The sequence below is a fragment of the Berghia stephanieae genome, chromosome 5, assembly GCF_034508935.2.
Source record: "Berghia stephanieae isolate SIO BIC M18660-M18661 chromosome 5, UCSD_Bste_1.3, whole genome shotgun sequence".
In the NCBI taxonomy this organism is placed as follows: Eukaryota; Metazoa; Mollusca; class Gastropoda; order Nudibranchia; family Aeolidiidae; genus Berghia; species Berghia stephanieae.
This window is the reverse complement of record NC_088364.1, coordinates 29,026,570-29,053,309: the sequence shown is the minus strand read 5'-3', so window position 1 is coordinate 29,053,309 and position 26,740 is coordinate 29,026,570. Positions and strand designations below refer to the sequence as shown.

Genomic DNA, 26,740 nt, shown 5'->3' with positions numbered 1-26,740 from the left:
ATGCCAAAAGAAAATCTCCCTCGACTGGGCACCTCGCGAGTTTTTGTCAAGATGAGGGTCATTTAAATCGATCGATATTTGAAGGACAGTTTTCCTGGCCAAATTTTAAATACGTGTTATTTTTTTGTTTGTTTTTTGTTTTTGTTTTTTGTTTTTTTTTTGTTTGTTTTTTTTTTGTTTGTTTGTTTTTTGGTTGTTTGTTTGGGGGGGTTGTTATTTTTTGGGCGGTTTTTTTTTTTTTTTTTTTTTTTTTTTTTTTTTTTTTTTAAGGGGGAGGTGTTTTTATTTTGTTGGGGGTTTTTTTTCTGAGTATGCCAGTTAACTGGTTAACTTCTGTCATGATATATTTGTTTTATCATACATTCCAGAAAAAATCTACGCTACCTCAAGTTGTTGGTCCTGCAGGGTGTTATCTTACAGCCTTTGATAGGGTTCTTAGGAGTTGTTCTCTGGCTGGATGGAAGGCTCACGTTAGGATCGGTAAGGATGTTTTTTGTTGTGGAGAAAATCAATGTGATACCATACAACGATCAAATTTATGTTATAAATATAATTAAACTCTGAAAAAAATCATTTGTGACCCAACGACTGAAAACGGTACTATGTTGGGATGAGCTGGGTGCTGGAAATAAAATTTATAGAAAAAAACATGAAACTTGAAGTGAATTTCTATTCGTTATTTAGGAGAATAAATACAAATACTTACATTGAAGAACTTAGAAATTAGTAAAGGCCCATTTCGGGGTCCAACTCATTTCGACATTGTACAGTTTTGAAACGATGGGTCACATTTGCTCTTTTGTTTGTTTTTTTCATAGAGATCGGTTTGCCTTTTATGCTGATATACCATATTAACCAACTCAAAATAATTTATTTCAGAGCTGACCATCAATAGAACTAGACCTATATTTCATAAATTTTACATTGCAAGAAAAAGTATTTATAATACTCAATGCACTTCATAATTATTATGATGTGTATTGAGTATTGTGCAAATAGGGGTACTGGTAAAAGTAAAAATTAAAAGTTCACATTTAACATCTAGCTTTATCTTTCATCTCTTTGGGTAATTATAATTTACAATGCATACTTTGCAATGAAATAATGTTTGAAATATTTGACTCTATTTCTTAATTCACGAAAGCTGCAATCAGTTGCAACATAGTGAGAATGGTGTGGTTGACCAGTATAATTCTTCAACAACTATCTCCACTCGAGCAATGTTTTCTCAAATTCCCTGGGACATGCAAAACAGTTCGAGGTACATCTCGTGTACATGGTAATAAGGGTGGGGGGGGGGGGGGGGATCGGATGAAACGGTGATCGAGGAGACCGTACACGAGTGTATCGTCAGTCTTTAATCCAATACATAGAATGAACAATACTCGTAAAGAAAGGGGCGTGAAACGTTCGATATTACTCCATTTAGTAGTGATAATAAACCTACTAACTGGCTTGTATCAAATTTTTGTGCAATTTTGTGACCTATTAAAATTCACAAAAGAAAGGGGAGGAGGAAGATGGAAGAGAAGGAAGACGAGGACGAGGACGACGAGGTGGCGGAGGAGAAGAAACGATGATGATGAGGAGGGGAGGAGGAGGAGGAGGAGGAGGAGGAGGAGGAGGAGGAGGAAAAAGAAGCAGAAGAAGAAGAAGAAAAGGATTAGAAGGAGGTGGTGATGGAGGAGGAGGAGGAGGAGGAGGAGGGACGAAAATTCCTTTCATTCTTCCGGTTATTTGCAATTTTGCACGAGCAGCAATATCATCTAATCCAATAAATATATTTTCTCTTACATGCAAAAGCTTCTTGAGAATCATGCATGTATTTCGAGGGTTAAAAAAATTGATTCCTCTCATTTATCTATCCAGACGAATTTATGGAACGCAAACGTTCACGTGACTTACTTGATCACCATTTCCACTCTTACGTCTGTCTACGGTCTTGTGCTGTGTTACCAAACGTCAAGGGAAGCATTAAGGTGAGAAAATGGATTAATAGTTTAATAAGATTATATTTTAATCAAGTTATTTTAATGAAAATAAATTTTGTAAACAGCAATGTTCATAAACCTTATTGAGTATGCAATTATCAAGCCTTATTCGGTTAATCATGCAATAATTCCGAGTGGTCAAAGAGTAGTCAAAATTATATTTTAAAAAGGGAGACTTTCTTTTCGGCTGCTTTTATCGTCAACCAACCAGCAGTATTGAGAAAATAAACCAATTACATGTATCTTTAACAAAAATACATAGTAAACGACCTAGCATTCTATATATCATACTCACCGACTACTTTAACCTGCCAGAGATCAACTGGAAAACACTCGCAATAAAACAAAATCCCCAATACTTTCAGAGACGTCATAGAGAAACTTATTGATGAACTTTCCAAGAGTTCAACTTAAGTCAAATCGTTACAGAAGCAACAAGGGGAAAGCACACTTGACATCACATTAACTACATCCCCTTGTCTAATAGACAAAGTGGAAGTTGTACGAGGAATTAGTGATCACGAAACAGTTCTATGTGACATAAAACTTAAACATAAAATACAGTGCAAACCACCTCGGGATATTTTAATGTACTCAAAGAGGAACATGGAGGGCTTAAAATATGAATTAAGAAAAAGCTTCAAGAGTTTTGATAAAAAGTTATCTGCTAAAAACATCAACAAAAACTGGGAACATTTTAAAACAACTCAAATGGAATTGATTGACAAACATATTCCTAAGAAAAGGATAAGTGGAAGGCCACACTTACCATGGATTACCCATAAAATCAAACGTCTGATTGATAAAAAACAAAGGCGATACAACAAATCCAAATTGCATAACAGAGAGGAAGACTGGAATGAGTTTCGCAGACTTCGTTGTGAAGTACACACAGAACTTTAAAAAAGAACATGACAAATAAGTAAACAATATGGTTAAGTATGAGATAACGGACGATAATCTAAATGGCAGAATTACGAACAGATTCTTGAGATACATCCGTTCTAGGCGTAAAGATGCTTCCAGTATACAAGTTCTTCAAACCCCTGACGGCTCAATTATCACAGGCATAGAAAGAAAATGCAATATATTGGACAAACAGTACGAAAGTGTGTTTACTATAGAAGACCCCTGAATGCAAAACATGGGTAAAAGCAGCATACGATCTATGCCAAAAATCAACATAACGACATACGGTATACGAAAGCAGCTACAATAACTAAACCCATCCAAGGCAGCACTGTGACATGCAGACCTCATAACAACTAGAATACTTAAAGAATAATGAAATAGCCCCGTTCCTGTGAACGATTTTCCAAGAATCCCTGAACAAAGGAACGGTGCCTAACCACTGAAAGCATGCCCTTATAATCCCAATCTATAAAAAGGGCAAACGAAATTCAAGGGGCAGCGTGGCTCGATCTTTGCTTCGTACCCGCCCGAAAGGTACCGAGTTCGATCAATCGCTGCTGCGCTGTGTGGCTTTGAGCAAGTCATCTCGCCCTAGCTCAGTTTGCGACTAACGCCTGGGTTATCCCAGCCGTCCCTTGGAATAGACCCTAGAGACAAATTTCCCCTATGGGATGAATAAAGAGAAATTTTTTAAAAATTTATTTTGAAGATCGGTCTGTAATATAAGGTAAATATCCTTCTGGACACTGATTAAACACAATTTCTGGCCAATATTTTTAAAAACATATTTTTCTTTTCAGAGTTTGGCAGTATAGACATAGCCTACTCACCTACTTCCACAGAGCATTTATCAAATCATTAAAATGAGAAGCGATATTGATTGTGTGCATTTCCGGCAGCTGCTCATCAGTTTTCGTTGGCAAAATAATGACAAATAATTGTAACCAATACATTATTCTGTGTGTTTATAATTGGTTTGATCTTACCTAGAATGTGGGTAAAACTCGCCATCTTTCTTTCATACTTTTAACGGTTGTATGATAAGGATACATTCTATCCGTGTGTTATTTTCTCCTGCGACAGTTAACCTATAAAAGGCTAGACTATTCTTTACGATTCTCTTTCAATGTCTTTCAGATGCCTGATATTTTCCATCAGCATCATTCCTACTGTAACATGACTACGGTCTTTCCTTATTTCCTTTCACAACTGCGTGTTAACATAAAAGAAAATTCTCGCGCTTGATTGAAACTAAGTAGAACCACAAGAGGGATGTTTTAGTAGGTATAGATAAAACAGTATATATAAGGGATGAGGCTGACGTCACTCAGCTCATTATTAGACAGCCTGTTAGAGATAACTTCTCAGTAAATTATATCAGACTATAATTTCGGCTATAATAGTGCGGCTAAGTGGTCTTGTGGTACGACACTCGCTTTCGGGTCGGAACGTCCTGGGTTCGAGCCTCGCACTCGGTGCATAGTTGAGTCCTTGGAAAAATCTCTTTACTCACATTCTCTCACTGTACTCAGGTGTAAAATGAGTACCTGGCCGTTAACAGCGTTGTCTTTGTCCGAAAAATTGTAATATCGCCTATAGGGGTCATGTCCCGTCCTACATGTTAAATGTTGCTGTTGAGCACATTTAGTGGATATCGCGCTATGTAAAGCTCAATTAAAAAAAAATTTAATATATAAATGTAAAAGATCATACACAGTTTTGTGTGTCAGTATGTTAATTTGGCTTTCAGATCTTGTGAGTATTTTACCTAAACGCCTAGCATCAATAATGTTGATTCTTTCCTTCTCTCAATTATTTAGTCCGCTAGACATTGGGTCCAAGTACGCCGTTCTTCAGATGATTGCTGTCTTGTTCAGCGTACAGGATGCTGTGTTCACAATCATCGCCAAGATAGGAGTGCCTTCCCAGAGGGGAATACTATCACCGATGGTCAGGTCTTTCTGTAAGTATGGAACATCGTTGAGATGTTCTCCTCATTATATTATAGATGGAACGAACTTGACGTCACTCAGCTCTTTGAGATTGTTTTTAGCCAGCCATTATTATGAGAGGTTCTCACTAAATTGTATTAATCAGACTATAAATATTTAAGGTAACACATAGTTTTGGGTGTCGATACGTTATATCCGGCTGGCAATGTTGTGAACTTTTTGGATAAACACAGAGCATCATAAAGTTTCGTGTGTTGGTAAGTTATATCCGGCTTGGCGGATGTTGTGAGTAATTTAAATAATCTCATAGCATAAAATGTTGAGCCCACACAATAGGATTCAATAGTCTGATGTCACCCAGCAACTAGCAGCTTGGTTCTAAACAAAGAAAATCGATACTTTTTATTCTTCATGCTGGCTAGAACTTTTTCACATTTCATGTGATCAGAATGTATAAAAGTCAAAACATGATCAGATTTATAATGTTTTTATCCTCTGAATACACTTTTATACTCGTCGGAGAAGTATTTCATAAGGGCATCCGCCATTGTTCCGATAGTTTAGAACCAGTTACTAAGTTACTGTGCGTCATCACGAGGGAAATGACGTCACGACTGTTGAACCCTATTGAAGGTACACTTTGAGCACTTAACTAACTAGACCAAAATGACATGTAACAGTTGATATGGTAATATTGAACCAGAACAAGTAATGATATATCAAATAATACAGATGATTAGATTTGGTTGGTTTGAATTTTATAATACATTTATTAATGATTTTAATAAAGGGGTTTGGTGAAATTCAACACATGTGTTCTTGTTGTATGACACCTGCTCTCGGATCGGAAGATCTAGAGTTCGAGCCTCGCTCGGCGCATAGTTGAGTCCTTGGAAACGGCTCTTTACTCACATTCTCTCACCGTACTCAGGTGTAAAATGAGAACCTGGTCGTTAACAGCGGCTTTGTCTCTGTCGGGAAAAAAATTGTAATATCGCCTAAGAGTCGTCATGTCTCGTTCTACATGTGAAGTGTTGTTGTTGGTCAGGGACCTCTTGTAAAGCACTTTGTGCACGTTTAGTGGATATCACGCTATATATAAAAGCTCAAGTGTTTGTTTGTTGTTGTTTTTTGTTTGTTTGTTTGTTTTTTTGTTTTTGTTTTTGTTTGTTTTGTTTTTTTTCTAGACAATCGTATCCATTTTCCCCTAATAAAACGTAAATTTAACGCAGTTTTCAATTTACTTTTTTAAAATCTGAATTACCTCAATATAATACCGTTTTGATTAGGTAGATCCAGTATCCACTAATAGTCAAAATGCATAAGTGGGGTGGGGTCACATTTTTTATCCAATATTGTTTCGTTAAAAGCGTCACGTGGCTACCAGTATTCTGACATGTGAAGTATATCATTTTTGAGTCGAGGAAAAAATTAAACGAATTATGTGCCTTTAAAGAACGTGTCTTTATCGTGTCATATTAATTCAAAAATTAAGCAATAAATGCCTCACGGTCTGGAAGAGTTTAAAAAATCGATAAGTCGTTATTTTCAGTTGTTAACCCTCTCCTTACCAAAAATAGGAAAATCGTCACATTCGTTACGATCCAACCAGCACTTTTATCATTCAGATTTCTTTTGTAAATCACACAATTTAAAGAACAATGTTTTATTTTAGCTATAAAAACATGACACTGTGCTGTAGAGTTCATTTTGCTGATCAATATTATTCTTAGAATTTATTTGTCGCTTTTCTGTTTGAGTAAGAAAAAACTATTTTTGTGTTGGGTGGGTGTGAAATTTTGGAAACAATTCTGAAAATGGCTTGTAAGGAGGGGGTTAATCTGTATCAAATCATAACAAGCACAAAGGTTGCGGGTAAAAGAAAATGAAACTGATCAACCTTACAGGTCGTTACATAAGTCTTTTGATATGAATGCGATATCCTTGAATACGATGCTTAACGTGATTAAAATAGTGTGAATTTCTTTGTGTAACTCAGTGTAATAATAATAATAATGGTAATGATGATGATGATGATGATGATGATAATAATAATAATAATGATGATGATGATGATAATAATAATAGATATGAAATGAATATGAAGAAGAGAGAGAGAAGAGAAGATGATAGAAGAAGAAGAAGAAGAAGAGATGAAGAGAGAAGAAGAAGAAGAGAGATGATGATGGTGATGATGATGAGATGATGATGATGATGATGATGATGAATAATAATAATGATAATAATGATATGATGATAGATGATATAATGAGATGATGATGATGATGATGATAATATTAATATAATAATAATATGAAAAAAGAAAATAATATATATAATTATAATAATAATGATAGAAAATAATAATTGATAATGATGATGTATTGATAGATGATGTGATTAATATATATATATAATAATTATATATATTATGCTATAATCGAATTTAAAGCATGATATATTCAGATTGCTGATGTATGCTGTGTAATCATTTAAATTATGATTATGTTGTCAATGTTTCTCATGTAGCTATTCATTTATCATAATATGTCTATTAAGTTACTGAAAATTCTCTAATACAAAAACAATCTTATTATTAATAATATTATATTCATATATTATTATTTTCATTTTTAGTTTTTTGTCATCATCCTATTATTTTACATAATCTATTCCAAATTATGTAAGCTACATGAATGCGCTTCATGTTCTAAAGATGTTATTTCAGCCATTGGCCTATGTTGCGTAATCCCATCAATTGTCAGTCAGTTCAAGGCATGTTCACAACCACCGCTACGAATTATACTCTCACGTGCACCTAATTGAACGAAGAGAAAGCCTGTCGGTGTATGTCCGACGAGACACCCAAGGGTCAGCATAGCACCCTTGTCATGACCCTGCGACGAGAAGAATGACCCCGTCATGACATGGATCAATTATTTCTCTTACGGAGAGACAACGGACGATGTGAGCGAGTCAATAAAAGTAGACATCAATGTTGATGAAGAGCAACTGGAGGTCGGTGGAAATAAATACTGCTCTGATTCTAAAAATAGGTAAGGAAGTGGGTCAGAAATGTTAGTACCTACACCTTTTCGTATTGCTTTTTTATGACTAAAACGACTTAAGCATTTATATAGCGCGAAAATCCACTAAACGTGCTCAAAGCGCTTTACAAAGGATCCCAAGCCAACAGCAACACTTAACATGAAAGACTGTTGGGCGATATTACATTTTTTTTTCATACAGGTACAACGCTGTTAACGGCCAGGTAATCATTTTTCACCTGAGTACGGTGAGAGGATGTGCGTAAAGAGCCTTTTCCAAGGAATCAATTACACGCCGCAGGACTCGAACGCAGGACCCTCGGATCCGAATGGGATGTCATACCACATAGCCCCCTAAGTAGGTAGTAAACCTAGAAAGAAGCAGAGATTTTTCACAAAGATTATTAATGAAGTTAATACAATGTGTCCAACAAATGCATGAAAAAACTTATTTAATTCAAAACCGCAATTCTGATTTGAACTCCATCTGCGGGTTTTTTGGAGGAAAAATCCAAATAGTTTATATCTTCTGTGGGAATGGAATCGATGTGTGTATATGCAAGTCTGATAACCCAATTTGTTATGGTCTCATTGTTGTAACAGAAATACTCTCAAACCAACGCAAAACATTCTCCATAACAACAATGTTAAATCAGGCCCATAACTGCGTCCGGTTATCAGACCTGCAAATATGTTCACGTCGATTGCAGTCAATTATCCCCTGGTTTATGTGTGGGTGATTACAGCATCATAGAATTATTATTGTTCTGTAATGTTCCGAAAGCACTTTTGTTTCGCACTGGTGCAATCAGGATTTGTCACCCATCGCCTCAAAACGGTATAATGTCGTGATGATCTTGATACCAAAAAGAGAATTTAATAGTATTAAAAAAATACCAGAAAAGTGAAATTCTAGTTTTTGTCTCTTTAAAACATTATGTTCATTCTTACCCAATTAATCATAAAAGGTTTACTAATGTGCGGCTATGTAGTCTTGTGATATGACACTCGTTTTCGGATCGGTAGGTACTGGGTTCGAGCCACGCTCGACGCATAGTTTAGTTCTTGGAAAAGACTCTTTACTCACATTCTCTCACCGTACTCAGGAAAAAATTGTAATATCACCTAATAGGCATCATGTCTTGTTCTACATGTTACGTGTTGCTCTTGGTCATGGGCCCTTTGTAAAGAGCTTTGAGTACGTTTAGTAGATATTGAACTATATAAAGGCTCAAGGTTTTTTTTTAGTTGTTTTTTTTTTTTTTGGGGGGGGGGGGTTGGGGGGGGGGTTGGGGTTTTTTTTTATTTGTTCAGAGCTTTCAACAGAGGGCAACATAAATGTTAGGTTCGATAGTGTTGAACGTTCAAAGGCCTACAGCAATGTTGATGGTGGCCAGATCTCTATCAGTGACATTTATAATACATGAGAAGCAAATGTCATCTCTGGACTCGAGTGTGAAGTGTTTTAAAGGAAAATATTATTCTTTAATAATATTATTGTTTAGACATATTATGGCGTATAGGAGTTTTAACGCCTACAGATAGAATGCCTCAAGACATGTATATAAAATGTATTTTTCATGCTCAATGCGCTTTGAGGCGCTTCATTTACTCCCGCAGAAAGCCATTTTGAACTAAATTTCCATTTCTTACAGCGCAGGATGCCTGCTAGGTGCTCTTGATCCCAACAAAAATTTAATATCCAGTACTCAATCACACCTGCATTGTTGAAATGTTCTTTGAGCACCTCTTTATGCTGTTGATCATTTTTTGATATTTCGCCTTATGGTCAATACCGTAAGTAAATTAATAAAAATAGTATAAATTGCAATACCCTTTATCCATTCGAAGGGGAAAATTTAGCTTTAGATTGGGTCTACCGAGAAAAAAGTCTGAGATAAGCAAGAAGACAGTAATTTCAAAGTGCAGCGCGGCAGACAGATTTTCCAAATTGTGGTTGTTCGTCATAGGTAGGGGGTTCTCTGTCATTAAAATAGATGTTAAAATATACCCGTGTCTGTTATTTCTTTGTTTCAGGTTAGAAGTGGTTTGACCGACACCTGCTCAGCTGTGTACCACCTTCGAACTGACAGACGGATGGACATCATAACAATCCCCGCCACTATCCATATTATTATATCTTTACTCAGATTAAAACCATTACCAAGGCTCAATTAATTAGTTGATATAATTCAACGTTCTCTGGTCCCTATTGAGGAATTCCAATGACTTGAATAAATAACACCACTACCTGTTGGTTCTAAACCAGGCAATACAGACAGATCGACAGACAGCTTCATCGACAGGACGACACGCGCCTTTTAACTCAGACTGCGCCCAGGATTAATCATCTGCTCGGTCCATCAACAGTCGTCTTCTGACGAACATTCCAAACATGGCCCCGTTATATTTGAGATTATTTAACGAATTAATTACAAATTAGTTAATGGCAGAGGCACCATATATTTATTGTGATAACAAAGAACTGGTCCTTAGATAATTGATTTATGGTGATATTGATCGTACAGCATTATCACAATAGCTGTCATGTACATAATGTGTTCATCACCATTGCATTTTGTATTTATTTCTTGTTTTCAAGCCGTTCATTGTCATAGTGATAATTCCATCTTTTAAACTATTGTCATTTTTATATGCGTCGCTTTACCTCATTTTGATATTATTTTTTTTAAAGATTTAAATTGATTACAAATCCCAAAACGGATCAAATTGACGAGTTGTTATGGCATTTCGTGCTGACTTATCTGATCCAGTTTTGAGACCCATTTTAGGCCATTTAAAAATGTGTAGACCTCTACATGATTTTAACACTAAAATTTGCTTATTAAATACTGGGTCAAAATATACGCACAATGTCAATTTATATTTTTTTTTTTAATTTAAAAAAAAATATATATATTGACATTGTGCGTATATTTTGATAGAGAGAATGCCTAGGGGTTTGCCATCCTCTGAGGAAAGGTCAATTTTATTGAAAACTGTTAAACCTTTTTGCTAAAGCTAGCGGCATTTATTTCATTTTTTTGTTTTAAAACTTTAATGACCTTACGAGCAAGAAGTATGTGGCGGCTTCTTTAGAGAGAGAGAGAGAGAGAGAGAGAGAGAGAGAGAGAGAGAGAGAGAGAGATCGAGAGAGAGAGAGAGAGTGAGAGAGAAGGGTGGGGTCAGTGAGGAAGTGGATAGAATATAAAACTGCTGTCCACATCCATTGTTCACATGTCATACGCATTGTGGATCTACTTACAAATAAAATGACAGCTTAGTAGACGAGCAGCTTTTAGTTGTCACTAGAGCCCATTTAGTAAATCGGTCGACTAAACTTTGAAAACGTCGATCACGGAGTCCACCCATCATTTTGTTAACATAACATCACAACTTACAGGAATACCGATATGTCATTCTTCAATGGGACCAATATAATAATATATTGCCATAATGTGTTGAAGGCAAAACTGTCCTACTCTGGAAAACCCAGTATTTAAAAATGTTGCCAGAAACTCGTCCTTCAAATATTGATCGATTTAAATGAAACATCTTGGCAAAAACTCTCAAACCTGGGACTTCGCGAAGGGGCATTTAAATCGATCGATATTTGAAGGACGAGTTTTCTGGTCAAGTTTTTAAATATGTTTTTTTTTTTTCCAGAGTACGGCGGAAAAGACATGGATCAAATCCTAAAGGGAGGGGGGGGGGGGGGGATTCATCAGGATCTACCACCATTCCCATCCTCATTCGTGACGTGTATCTCTGGAGATCAATTAAAAGGAATATTATTTATTTACCTGGCCCTACTCTGATCAATTTCTTCTTTTTGGCGGGATAAATAAATGGAATTCTGATGGATCTACAACAACTGGGAGAAGCTCTCATTAATTTGGTAAATATCATCATAATAATCTGGTGAACTCTTATGTGGGAGAAAATTATAAGTATCATATAGCGTGGTCTTGTGGTATGACACTCGCCTTCGGACAGGAAGGTCCTGGGTTCAAATCCCGATTTGAGCGGCGCATCGTTGAGTCTTTATTCACATTTTCTCATCATACTCAGGTGTAAAATGAGTACCTGTCGTTATCAATGTTGTCTCTGTCGGAAAAAGATTGTTATAGCGTCATGTCTCGTTCTACATGTTAAACGTTGCTGTTGGCTAGGGACCCCATTGGAAAACGATTTTAACACGTTTAGTGGATTTTGCGCGATATCATGGCTCAAGTGTTTTTAAATATTATAGCTCAATTTTTTTTTTTTATAGAGAAGATAGGCTACCTACGTTTATTAATCGATGGGAGACTATGAACACTCCACGGCCTATATATATAATGATCCACTACCAGCGCTTTTCCTGTCTTACGTTTTAATAAGAATGCTTACCAGTTGAATTCGGTACATTATGATTGGTTAGCTAAAGGAGAAATGGGGAAAAGCGGCAGGAATAGCGCGCCTACGATAGGTTTCTTTCAGCGTCCTAAAATAACCGCAATTAATCGCTGAAATATACTCGTAATATATACATGTATCATCTTTGCTGATCATCTTAAGAGCGACACCCAAAAGAAAGGAAAGAGAAAAAAATTAAAATAAAGATGAATATAATCATCAATAATTAATAAACTTCGTCTATCATCTAGACTACATTTTAACCATCGTAAAACGTCCAAGTTTTTAAACGCGGAAAGTCAGTTGGGGAAATAAAATAGTTATTGTAAGTTCTCAATCATTTTTCATAGGAATCGGTGCGATAGTCGATCGAGTCTGTAGCATGTCCACTCCAGTTACAAAGTCTAGCGACACTGAATGCGGTCAATACGCTTCAATAGTCAGGACGTCACTTCCCTCGTAACTTAGTAACTGGCTTTAAACTATCGGAACAATGGCGGACGCCCTCATGATTTCTCCGACGAGCATAAAAGTGTATCCAGAGGAGAAAAAAACATTATAAATCTGATCATGTTTTGACTTTTACACATTCTGATCACAAGACATGAAAAGTTCTAGTCAGCATGAAGAATAAAAAGTACCGATTTTCTTTGTTTAGAACCACGATGGCCGCCGTTGCTGGGCGACGTGACATCAGACTATTGAATCCAATTACGAGATGAATGACAATGACAGCCAAAACATAGAAGCAATATTAGTCCTTGGGTGAATCAACAACAATTTTGCTCATACATATTATCGTACACTGAATTAAAAAAAAAAACAAACAAACAAGCACCGTCAACATAAGTGGGTGTTTTATCATAATTAATATGTCACTTTAGTATGAAATTGTCAATTCTTACATTTTCCATCAATAATTGAAATTTATGTGCCTATGAATTGGTTATAGACGAATTTAATATATAAAAATAAACAGATAACTTTAGCATTTATATAGTTCAATACCCACTATACAAGCTCAAAGCGTTTTACAGTAGCAACACTTATCATGTAGGTCGAGATATAACGCCTGTCAGATGACTTTGCAATTTTTTTTTCCAACAAGAGACAATTCTGTTAACAGACAGATATTCATTTTACGATGAGAGAATGTGACAGAAGAGCATTTTCCAAGGACTCACCGCGGCGCTCAGAGAAGGACACGAACCCCAGACCTGCCAGTCCGTTGACGAGTGTCAAACCACAAAACCATATTATAGCCGCTCACAAAATAGGACACATTTAATTCAGCATCGCATGTCTGTCGCCTACTTTTGGCTTAATTTTTAAAAGTCGTTTGCTTTTGATAAACAATTTATTTTGAATTTTGGTATCTTTCTTATTTTGGTATTTCTCTCTCAACGCAGACATGCTAAATGTTCAATACACAAAGAAACAAAATAGCCTACAAATTATGAGTTCATCTCATTTTGTCCCAACAAATGAGGCGAATTGCACCTTTTTAAAAGAAGCGATACTTCCTCGTGGCAATGAAATTATAAAATAAAGAATTATCTGTAACATATATTTTAATGCATATAATTCATGAATCAATAGTGTGGCTCAATAATATGACGTTTTGTCACTGCGCCTGGCATTTTTATACGAGTTATTGTGGCATATTTTCTTAAAACGATTTGGCAACCATGTCGCAGTACTTACGTCGAGAGCTTTGATTATTGTATTGCTGACGAAGGGTTTGTACCCGAAACGTCCATTGACTGTATTATTCCCATCCGAAGCCTTTCCATTTTTACCCTTTCCTTAGTACTTACGTCATAATTTACAAGGTTTCTCACTGCACGCGTTATCTATAGAGGTGTTCTCACATTCCACACAAAAGAGTTTGCGATCGCTATCGCTATCCCTTTATGTTGACTGAGAAGTAAAAGGTCACTCATCTCCCTGTCTGCTTCATAATATTTGTAATTTTAAGCTAAAGTTTTACCCACAAAAATAAGAAAGAAAGGAACAAAATAACAAGTAATTTGTATAAGAATATTTATGAAGTTATGACGAATCTTGTGAATCAAAATACACTTTTCATGATTGTAAATTGGTATAATGTTTTAAGATTACTGCTTATCGGTCATGTTCTAACATGATATACTGTATTGTTATCATTTAACAAGTCACAAATAATATTGTAAAGCAAGGTTTTTTTGTGTGGATTACTTATAGTCTGGTGTAAATATTATGTGCGTGAGCACGGGCGTGAGTGTGTGTGTGTGTGTGTGTGTGTGTGTGTGTGTGTGTGTGTCGTACGCGTGCATATCTCGATCCCAGAATATTAATTGCCATGTGTATTAAGACGTCTATATCATATCAGGACACGTTTTTTGTGTTATTCCATTTGATTATAAATCAAATATTATGCCCCTGATATACTTCTGCCCAGTGCTCATTCAAATTAGTATTTGAAAATTTTGGGTTTTTGTTCGGGTTTTTTTCTTTGTTTAGTTCCTCATTATTATTTTTTTCAGGGGGGAGGGAGGGGGGGGGGGGGGTTGTTTGTTTGGGTGGAGGTTTTTGTTTTGTTTTGTTTCGTTTCTTTAAAAATCTATTTTTTCTTGTTTTGGTTTGGATTTATTTTTCGTTGTTGTTTTTTAACATAATTTGATTTCATCAATACGAACCAGGAAAGCAGCCTGAATTGATAATAGTGATGACCAAAATTAACCATCTAAATGGTATAACATTATGTTTTGTTTATGTTTGTTCTATTTTGTTTTGGTTGGTTGATCGGTTGGTTTCTTTGTTGTGAATCTACAAAAGATGCTTCGATTTTAACCAATGTATTACAACAACAACAACAACAAAAATCAGTCGTTCCCCAATATATATATATATATATATATATATATATATATATATATATATATATATATATGTGTGTGTGTGTGTGTGTGTGTGTCTTCATTTTTAAGCCGACACAGTAGCCGAGGGACGATTAGATAGATCTATTTGGAGACGGTTTGCACAAACGAATGTACCCTCGCTATATTATAAAATTCAGAGGACTTTCCGGCCATTGCAAATCAAAGTATTAGTAATTATTAGTGCCTTTGTTGAATTCTTTGTCGCTCTTCGAGCTTATCAAATACATTTTATGAGAAACAGTCGTAAACTTTAAAACAGCAGTTCATTCAACGATATAAAAATGCATGTTTTTACTTATTTTCATGTTAGAAATCATGTTTGAACTGTGATCAATTGTCCAATGAATTCTTTGATCGTTTGTTGACATAACGTTCCTCGTCTTATTTAATCACACATTCTTGGCGGCCAGTGCCTCAACTAGGCGTTTCTTAGAGGATTATTTCCCTATAGTATGATAGAAGTTGAATATGTAATTTTTTAAAATCAAAGCAAAAAAAAAAAAACCAAATAAAAGATTCTTGGGTTTAATATAATATATTAAACTCTATTTATTTATTTTTAATAATAATAATAATAATAATAATAATAATAATAATAATAATAATAATAATATATAATATTTTATAATTATTATTATTATTATTATTATTATATATTCATTATTATTATTATATTATTATTATTATTATTATTATTATTATTATTATATATATATTATTATTATTATATTATATATTATTATTATTATTATTATTATTATTATTATTATTATTATCATCATCATCAACATTATTATTATATTATTATTATTATTATTATTATTATTATTATTATTATTATTATTATATTATCATCATCATTATTATTATTATTATTATTATATATTATTATTAATTATTATTATTATCATTATTATTATTATTATTATTATTATTATTATATATTAATTATTATTATTATTCATTACATGCTATAACTATAATGGGGAAAATGGATAGTTTTGTTTTTTTAATAACAATAACTAGAATCGCTATCAGTGATAATTTTTAAATCTGGAGCAGCGTGGCTCAGTGATAAGGTCTTTGCTTCGTATCAGAAAAGTACTAAGTTCGATTACCCACCGAGCTGTGCGGCCTTGAGCAAGTCATTTCGCCCTAGCTTATTTTCCGCCGCTGCAATGCGGCTGACGCTGGGTTATTTCAGTCTCCTCTTGGATTGTCATAGGCCCTAAATACAAATTTCCTCATTGGGATGAATATATAGAATTTGATTTGTTTTCTTTATTATTTTATTTTATTTATTTATTTAAAGTTAAAGAAACTGATATTTTGTATTTCTAGTGATTTTATCATTAAATTTACTTAACTCTCGGCATCTGCCACCTCACCACCCTCCCCCTCCCCCCCCCCCCCCCCCTCCCCTAACTAAACACCAGATTGAGGCAGTGGGTACGATTTTTTATGAGATTCCAATTAATTAAAATAAAAATAGATATTTACTTACTATGTGCAATTTAAACCATTGTCTGCCGTAACCCCCCCCCCCTCCCCTCCGAAAAAAAGGAAACACCCTTTTGAAGCTAGTTTTGTCCTCAAAAAGCTCATCCTTCAAATATCAATCTATTAATGTGACCCATTATCTGTCAAAATCAATCAAATATTAGCCTTCCTTGAAGTCTCCGATTTGAGAGTTTTTGACAATAATGGGGTCGTTTTTTTGGTCGATCGATAGCTACATTCAGGACGAGTTTTCTGGCCAAAGTGTTTTAGAATGTGTTGATTTTATGGGCCGGGGGGGGGGGGGGGGGAGAGATTAGAGCACGGCTGTGTGGTCAACCTTATAAACATTTTATGTTGAACATTACATTATTGTTGTTTATAAATAATACTCAATGAGGAAAAGATAGGATGATGAATTTGAAGAATGAAAAAATTGTTTTAATTCTCAATAGTTGATGAATGAGCAGTAGCCTTAAATAGATATCTTTCCGAACAGTTTTTAAACCTGCCCTTTAAAATACCTGAATATTTAATAGTATTTCTTTTAATTTCCAAAGTCAAAATTTTTCTAAAAGAGTAATTAATTGAATTTCAGATATTCCATATTGATGATGTGGTTAAGTTATCAGCTCACAAACTTCTTAAATCATTATGGTTTGTGTTTATTTTATTTAAAAATGTAACCACTTCCCTGTACCGCAATCCTACAGTGTGATATTGGTAGTTCAATAAGTCTGGAGGAAGTAGAGGAGACGTTGATAATATTGTATCGTTAACCCAGATAATAGCTAATATGGTTCAACAGTCGCGACGCCACTTCCCTCGTAATGACGCATAGTAACTGGTTCTAAACTATTAGAGCAATGGTGGACGGCATTCTCTCCATACCACCCTTATGAAATTCTTCTCCGACCAGCATAAAAGTGCTGGAGAAAAACATTGTAAACCTGATCATGTTTTGACTTTTATACATTCTGATCACATGACATGTGAAAAAGTTCAAGCCAGAACAAAGCTGCTGGCTGCTGGGCGGACGTGACATTGGACTATTGAATCCTATTTCAGAGGTGTAAGACATTCCCCTATGTAAAAAAATTAAAAAAAAAGAAAAGAAAAGAAAAGAAAAGAACTTGAGCGTTAATATAACACATAATCCACAAAAGGACTCAAAACGCTTTACAAAAGGCCCTATCCAACAGCAACTCTTACTATATTCTTAGTATGAGGCATGACGCCTGTAAGGCGTATTACATATTATATTATGCATTATGTGAATCATCGTTTCAAAACGGTGTTATGTCGGGATCCACAAAATGGCAAAAAGTGAAATTAACGTCAGAAGGAATAGAGATTTGAGGTTTCGATCCATTGTCCTCCCTATCAGTATAAGATCAACGCACGTTTCATACTTATAAATTATAAATTCAATGTTTAGCATCTCAACCACCTCGACATAGTACCGTTTTGAGACTTAGTCAATATGTGACTCATATTATTTTACTTGTCTTTCATAGCAAAACATATTCCGGACCATTGAAACAACGTTGACAGATACTTTAGGAAATACCAGATATGCCAAAAGAAAAAAAGAAAGGAAAAAAAAAAAGGAAGAAAGAAAGCAAAGAAAAACGTTCTTTAAAAAATATATCACAAAGTAAAGCGACTGGAATATTATTATTATCCACTCACTCACTCAATCATTTACGCGCATGCTGGCATTTGAGGCAATGCAAGGGATTTCCTCCTGGTCTTTTCAGCTGCTTTTCTTGTGGCCACCTCCTGGGACAGACCTCTCTGTTTTAGGTCACTCTCCTCAGTACGTCTCCAGGTCCCCTTGGGGCGGTCTCGCTTCCTTTTTTTTCTTGGGGAGTACATCGCAGAGCCTGTCTTGTCAAAGATTCCTAAATTTCCGAGACAGATGTGCCCCAACCATTGCCTTCTTCTCCTTTTAATAAGACTCTCCAGACTCAAATCCGCTCTGGCTCTGATATTTCCTTCAAATCTATAAAATTATTTCTTCATAATTAACAATTCTGCCGACCTCTGAAAAAGCACATGTTTAAAATTTTGGCCAGAAAATCGTCCTTCAAATGTCGATGAATTAAAATGACCCCTCATTTTGTTAAAACCTCTCAAACCTAGGACTTCCTGAAATGCAAGGTTTGAGGGTAATACAAGTTTGAGAGTTTTTACAACATGATGGTCATTTACATCGATCAATATAATTTGTAGAACAAGTTTTCAGGCCAAAATCTTTAAAACTTGTTTGTTTGTTTGTTTTTCAGATTACGGCAGAGTTCTATTAGATAAAGTTGACATCCAAAATGTTTGTTATGATTTTTTGATGATGTTGATTAGTGTCAATCTTCTCCTAAATTTTGTTGTGAGTATGCATTGAGACAAAACTTATACAATGTAGGACTGTAAGCATGTTCAATGGATCAGTTAGTGCGTTTTATGTTAATAAAAAATGGTATTCACTACACTGTTTCGTTCTAATTTTTTCCACATTATTTTATAACATAATCTCTTTTTATGATTTCATTTCTCCAAATGCTTTCGACTTTCTTTCGTTTTTCTTTTTCTTTTATTTTTCGTGTTTAATTTTATTGGGTTTTTTTTTTAATTCGTCTAGTTCCTTTGTTTGTTTGGTTTTTTTTTTTTTTTTGTTTTTGTTCGTCTTCTTTTGTTGGGGTTTTTTTGTTTGGTTTTTTTTTTTTTTTTTTTTTGGGGGGGGGGGGGGGTTATTGTTTGTTTTGGTGGCGTTTTCTCTTGTTGTAGTAGCTTTGTTTTGTTTTGTTTTGTTTTTGTTCTTTTTGTTTTGCGGTTTTTTTGTTTTGTTTTGTTTTTTTTTTGTTTTTTTGTTTGTTTTTTTTTTGTTTTGTTTTGTTTTGTTTTGGTTTTTGGGGTTTTTTTTTATTTGTTTGTTTGTTTTGGTATTATTTTTTTTCCTCAGTCAGAGATCTCATTCTCTTGAACAGATTTGAGAGGTTAAAGTAACATAAACTAGAGAAATTGGTTTGTTTGGGGTTTTTTTTTTATTTGCCAGCCAAGACAGGTGAGCATCTTTTCTAAAACTAATGAGCAGATTATCAATAAGGAAATTCACCGTATGTGTAACCTAAGACGTCATGGTTTGCTGATACTCTGGTCTATATCGGGGAGCAACGCTCACGGTATCCCATCATTAGTCTTGTCTTAAGGTTGATCTTCATACAACGTTTTACGATCGTACTCTGCTAATCCAACACTAACCAGCTATCCTTACAGCAGAACTTCTCTAAATAGCATATCTCATATATCGTATAAAATAATAATGAATAAATACAATATTTTTTGCGGCTACGTGGTCTTCTGATCGGAAGGTCTTGGGTTCAAGTCCTGTTCTGAACCACGCAAAGTTGAGTCTGTGGAAAAAGCTCTTTACAAATATTCGCGCACTGTACTCAGGTGTAAAATTAGTAACTGATCATTAACAGCGTTGCCTCTGTCCGCAAAAATAAAATTGCACGGCCTAACAGTTATGTCTCGTCCTCCATGCTAAGTGTTGCTGTTGGTTATGGAAAGCGCTTAGAGCACGTTTACAACAAGAACGTAATCCTTCAAAGGACTCACGGAGCCGAAGTTTATTACAGGTTCTGCTGCACTAAACGGACTGAAACGATTACTTGCTTCTATTCGGGGCAGCGTGGCTCAGCGGTACGGTCTTTGCTTCGTACTAGAAAGGTACCAAGTTCGAATACTGGCTGCGCTGTGTGGTCTTGAGCAAGTCACCTCGCCTTAGCTCAATTGCGGCGCTGCACTGCGCTGACGCCTGAGTTATTCTAGTCTTCCCTTGGAATAGACCCTAAAGACAAATTGGGATGAATAAAGGGAATTACTTATTTGGATAGGATACTGGATAGTCTTTTGCAATGTACATATTACCAGATCACACAGATCCAGTTACAAAATTACTGTTGGATGGATCGGGGATTTATAAAAATTCGACAGCAGCCAGGACCGATGCTAGCCAGTTAACAGCCGTACTCTGGGGAAAACTCGTATTTAAAAATTTGGCCAGAAAACTCGTCCTTCAAATATCGATCAGGTAGCAGTGTGGCTCACTGGTACGGTCTGTGCTTCGCACCCGAAAGGTACGGAGTTCGATCACCCGCCGCTGCGCTGTGTGGCCTTGAGCAAGTCACCTCGCCCTAGTACAATTGACAACGCTGCACTGCGGAATTTTATTTATGTATTTATCTGTTTAAATTACCCTCATCTTGGCAACAACAAAAAAAAAAAAACAACCCTCGCGAAGTCCCAGTTTTGAGAGCTTTTGACAAGATGAGGGTCATTTAAACCATCGATATTTGAAGGACGAGCTTTCTGGCCAAATCTTTTAATACGAGTATGTTTGTTTTTATTTTTATTTTTAGGATACGGCAGTTAACTGATTAAGGTTTGCTTGTGAGGGAGAGAGAGAGGGGGAGAGAGAGAGAGGGGAGAGAGAGAGAGGGGGAGAGAGAGAGAGAGAGAGGGGGGAGGAGAGAGAGGGAGAGAGAGAGAGAGAGAGAGAGTCCCACTAGCTGGACGCTCTGATGTGAATAGTAAGCTGCCATAACTGGCGCTGAAATGACCTAATAGTATCGCAAACGCTGTAAAACCCCTAAAAACAAACAAGCTGCTAAAAGCTGTTAGATGTATATTATTTATATGTATATACATATATAATACACATCGAAGCGATTACTCAACGTGTAGTCAAATCGCTTCACCCAACAATTAAAACAATTTAATCGGTTTTGTGTTTAGAGCTTTAAACAGTTCGATTTAAGTATTTTGGTTGTTTTGTTGTGTGTGTGTGTGTGTTTTGTTGTGTTTTTTTTTTTTATTTGGGGGGGGGGGGGGTTGTATTTTTGTTTTGTATTTTGTTGGGTTTTTTTTTTTTTTTTCTTGAATCTGTTATATTCATTTTTGTTCAATACCTCTCATAAATACAGTAAATCTGGACTGTCGGAGACCTTTATAATTAACAACAATAATACAATTTGGTTGATCGGGCATGTAACAAGTACAAAGACCAGAATCCATTTTAGAATGACATTTGTTATGCTACAAATCCGCACTTAATTGACCCAAGCAACGAAGATAAGGTAAGTAGATATAAATAAAGCCATTTTAATAAGAAATGTGTATCTAGGCATATGAAAGAACAAAGACTGAAAAAAAAAAAAACGCATACAGAAAACGCAATTTGGAATCAAGCAGTTAGGTCTAGTTGTGAAAGATAAAACTTCTTGAAATGTGGGTAAAAAAAGAGTGCAAAGAAAAATTCATCTTCGACGAAGTCTGAATTTTTGGAGTGACTTTTCTATCTGTTCTATCCCACATATTATATTATGTTTGGTTATCCCACGCATTCGTATAAAATCGGGAACTGGGTCCTTTTCTCATTTTTGGTCCGTCTGTATGGAACGCCATTCCACAGAGCATTCGAGAATCCAAATCATTGTCTGATTTCAAGAAATCATTGAAAAAATATATTTCTTGATGTCATGTAGGCCTACTTTCTATATTGTGTTGTGTTGATGTAATTTAAAGCGCCAAGAGCCTCATTGTTGAGGATACCGTGCGCTCTATAAGACTCATACATTATTATTATTTATTATTATTATTATTATTATATATTATTATTATTATTATTATTATTATTATTATTATTATTATTATTATTATTATTACTATTATTATTATATTCATAATCCCAAGGAAAATATAGATGCACAGAGCGAGGCTCAAACCCGGATCATTCATGCGATAATAGGATATTGCTCTATCTATTCGCCAAATTTTGTCAGTGATATAAAAAGTATGTTTGGTATCAATATGCGGTTTGTTTTTGGGTTTTTAACGTAAGTATGCGGAGTCTTAACGCCCTTGACCCCGGAGTTAAATCTAGTTTCTGTGACGGTAAACAGACATTATCAATTTCTTACTACCCTTTGGACTTGACGCTAGTCCATCATAAAGTAATTTCCACCAAGTCTAACAGATCCAGCTTACCAATAACTGTAATGGGGCCAGAAAAAAACTTTAAAAAAACCTCCTCGGCAGCCAAGACCAAAACCGGGACCTTTGCTCGTTAGGCAAGTGCTCTACCTACTCAAAACACTTAATATTCAGACTACGGTCGAATAACGCCGACACATTGGTCTAAATCCTTCTTTTCACAGAATCATTATACGACTGTACTACAACTTAGCGCGTGACTAATGAGGAAGAGAAACACGATGACTTCCCAATTCTCTCTGAGACCATCTCTCACACTACCTCTCCTCATTAGTGGATAACAAACATAAGCTAGGAGCTGGAATTAGAACTGGAGTGTTAGGTTGTTCACCTGGTATCTGCAAGATAACTGTAGAGATCGATTGAGATTACCCTTCTCTGAAAAACAAAAAAAAACTTCTTTTTTTTTTTAATTTGGCCAAAAAAAACAACAACTTGTTCTTTAACTATTGATTGATTATAATGACCCTCGGCTGGTTAATAATTGTCCTTCAAGGAAGTTCCAGGTGTGAGAGCTTTTGATAAGCGGTGGGGCATTTTAATCGATCGGTATTTGAAGGACGAGTTTTTTGGCCAAAAAAATTTTTAGGTGTTTTTTTTTTTTTCAGAATACGACGGTAGCGAGTGTAGTATAAGTTAATCACGTTTGGATATGTGTGAAACCAAGAATCAATGGAAGAAATAAATGAGCAGCCTTCAAATTATTATTTTCGTCTTACTTTGCACGTGTCTCATTAATTAATCACGAGTTTTAAGGTGCCTTGAGTCTCAATCTGTAGAGCATAATTTGACTCCAAACGGAGCTGGTTCGAATCCGACTGATAGGTTATTATTATTATTAGTATTATTATTATTATTATTATTATTATTATTATTATTATTATTATTATTATTATTATTATTATTATTTGTTTGTTTGCTTTTTTTTGTTGGTTTTGGTTTTGTTTTGGCGTTTGTGTGCTTTTGTTTTTTAGTTGGTTGTTTTCTGTGTGTGCGTGTGTTTTGTTGGGTTTTTTTTTTTGTGTGTGTTTTGTTGGTTTTTTAAAATTTGGATTTGTTTGTTTCGTTTTGTTTTGTTTGTTTTTGTGGGTGGGGGGGGGGTGAAAGGGGGTAGTTGTTTTTCTTTTCCTTGCAGTTCTTTTTTTTTTTTTTATCCCCATCCATTCCCTCCACACTTCACGAGATCCTCTCGAAAAATGTGACCAATCGTTCGGTCAGAGTGATTCACCTGCTGGAACTAGAGTCTTTGGTCAACCATGAGATTTGGGTTGTTTAAAGTATATTCATGAGGATGTTTAGTATGATTTCTTAACCAGTTAGCTGTGAAAAATAAATTCGTATGCAAAAATTTCACCAAAAAAAAAACAACTCGTCCTTAAGATATCGATGGAAATGACCCTCATCCAGGGAAAAACTCTCAAACCTGAGACCTCGCGAGGCCAATTTTTAAAAATAAGAATTTATTTTCCAGAGTAAGGTAATAAGTATTTTTTATGAAGAAGTAAAGAAGAAGAAGCAAGATTCACATGAGTTCGCTGTACAATCAGATCAGATTTTTGTTTTGTTATTTCGTTATTTTGTTTGTTTTTTTAAAATTTGTCTATTAATTTATTTTTTATTTGTTGTTGTTTGGTGGGGTGTTTGAATTGTGTGTGTGTGTGTGTGTTTATGTGTTTTGTTGTGGTTTATTTTAGGGGTTTTTTGGGGTTTTTTTTTTTGGGGGGGGGGGGGGGGGGTCAGCGTGGCTCAGTGGCACGGTCTTTGCTTAGTATTAGTACCCGAAAATTACCGAGTTTGAAAACCCGCTGCGCTGTGTGGCCTTGAGCAAGTCACTTTGCCCTAGCTCAGTTTGCTAACGCCTGGTTATTCCAGTCTTCCCTTGGAATACACCATAAAGACAAATTTCTCCTGTGGATAATGTTTTATTTATTATTATTTTTGTTTATTACTGCTTTTCTGATATATCGCGAGTGAACCAATGAGCTATTATTAATACAAATGGTACCAATAATGGACAAAAGGCATTGATACAAATTACATTCACATTGAGTACAAGAGTTTAAAAAACCTGCATGTCTAACATACAAATCAGACAGTATCTCAGCTTGATACATTATTATTATTATTATTATCATCATCATCATTACTATTATTATTATTATTATTATTATTATTATTATTATTATTATTATTATTATTATGGTGTATCCGTTTTTTATTTGCACAACCATTTCATGATCTACGACTGCAGGCAAGTTAAAATCAAACATTAATGCTAAAATATTTCTCACACTTACATTTACTCTTTTTTTTTTTTTGTACTTACTGCAAGGTAAGGTTATGACTTTACATTGTTCCAATTTGTACTCATTGCTCCATCACATTTACATTGAGGTATAAGATCATATCGTCTCGAATAGTTTGTTTGACTCTTGTGCGGGAGAGAAGTGATTTTTTTAAATTATTTTTTTGTGTACAGTATTATTTCTATGTTGTTATGATTGACATTTTGTGTATTATCATTACATCTTGTTCATAAATATGTGACCGCTCATCTCAAAACCGTATCATGGTGGGGTGAACCAGGCACCAGCAAAAAGGAATTTTCAAGTTGTTTGTTTTGTTTGTTTTTAAGGGTTTTACAGTGCTTGCAACACATTTAGGTCATATCCGCGCAAGTAAAAAGGAAGAATATAGTAAACTCAGAAGTTCTAGAATTACAATTAAAGTACCCAACAAAAAGGAAGACAAAGGGGAAATAGTTCAAATAGAGAACATGCGTAGATTCTAAGAGCACACTATCAGGGTACTTAAGAGTAAGATCAAGACCAGTTAGACTTTAAGGCCTAATGGAAGATTTGATTGTTTAGCTTTTGTTCTTTGCTTTCATTTTTATTTTTATTTATTTTTTTTGTGATACAAGGATTGTGAAAATTCAGGTCATACCCGCGCCATAATTGAGTAAAATGCTTAAATTTAGGATTCTTAAGCATCTGTAACATCTTTGGCATCACAGCCACCCAATAAAAAGCAGAAAGTTAAATCGAATAAAGAAGTTGGATCCAAGCATTACCATCTATAGTATTTAGCTTGAAACTAACGCTCAACTTTCGATTTGGTATCCTCTACTGTACCAGAGCAATTAAAAGACATAAATATTATTCTCATTTTTTATCCACAAGGTAAAGTTTATCACTAGGGTCTATTCAAAGAGATGACTAGAATAACCAAGGTATCAGCCGCAGTGCAGAGCCACAAAGTGAGCTAGGGTGAGGTGACTAACTCAAGGTCACACAGCACTGCGGGCATTCGAAACTCGGTACCTTTTGGGCACGAAGCAAAGGTCATACCGCAATAACACGTTTCCCCAAGTGTAGACTGATGTAATGCAGAGTCTTTGGGATTCAATTTTTTAATTATTTTTTTTGGTCCAAATGACCAACATATATGAGTTAAGAATGCCACGGGATATTCCAACTAATCAGATTTAATCTGGTCTTTCCTGTTCTGGGACATAATCTATTGGTAGAGCCCTCGCTTCACAATCAACAATCAAATGGACCAGTTTTGATCCCGAGTTAAGTCAAGATTTAGAGGCCGGGGGGGGGGGGGGGGGGGGGGTTCTGACTTCTCTGTCCACCTTGCAGAGCTCGCTGGGTTGTAAGCTCTAGTGGAAAGTACTTTGTGATAGATTAGCAATCTATACAATAGGTAAAAAGCAATTGCGGCTGAGCTCTTTCACTGTTCTCCCAGCTCAGAAAGCCATACTGTGTCTTATCTCCTTAGTGGTCTTCCTCTGCCCCCTCTTCCTTTTACTTTTCCCTCCATTGTTTTTTTATTGTTTTGTTTTTGGTGTGTGTGTGTGTGCATGCAGACAGGTGGTCTTCTTGAGCATATAATTCCTGAATATTTTACACATTTTATCAAATCAAATGTGTGGATATCGTATGTTTTTGATGTCTTATAAC

At 35.3% G+C, this 26,740-nt stretch overlaps 1 protein-coding gene across 2 annotated transcripts in view; it reads left to right on the top strand.

The window, feature by feature from the left end:
* Nucleotides 1-11,190, top strand: part of LOC144972719 (organic solute transporter subunit alpha-like) — a 108,563-nt gene extending 97,373 nt beyond the window's left edge. For both annotated transcript variants that reach the window (XM_078914273.1, XM_078914275.1), the window contains exons 6-10: nucleotides 369-480; nucleotides 1,870-1,979; nucleotides 4,724-4,866; nucleotides 7,544-7,911; nucleotides 9,940-11,190. In XM_078914273.1, the coding sequence (XP_078770399.1) occupies nucleotides 369-480; nucleotides 1,870-1,979; nucleotides 4,724-4,866; nucleotides 7,544-7,551 (373 nt within the window). In that variant the 3' untranslated portion in view covers nucleotides 7,552-7,911; nucleotides 9,940-11,190. The remainder of the gene's footprint in view (nucleotides 1-368; nucleotides 481-1,869; nucleotides 1,980-4,723; nucleotides 4,867-7,543; nucleotides 7,912-9,939) is intronic.
* Nucleotides 11,191-26,740: the final 15,550 nt, after the last annotated feature.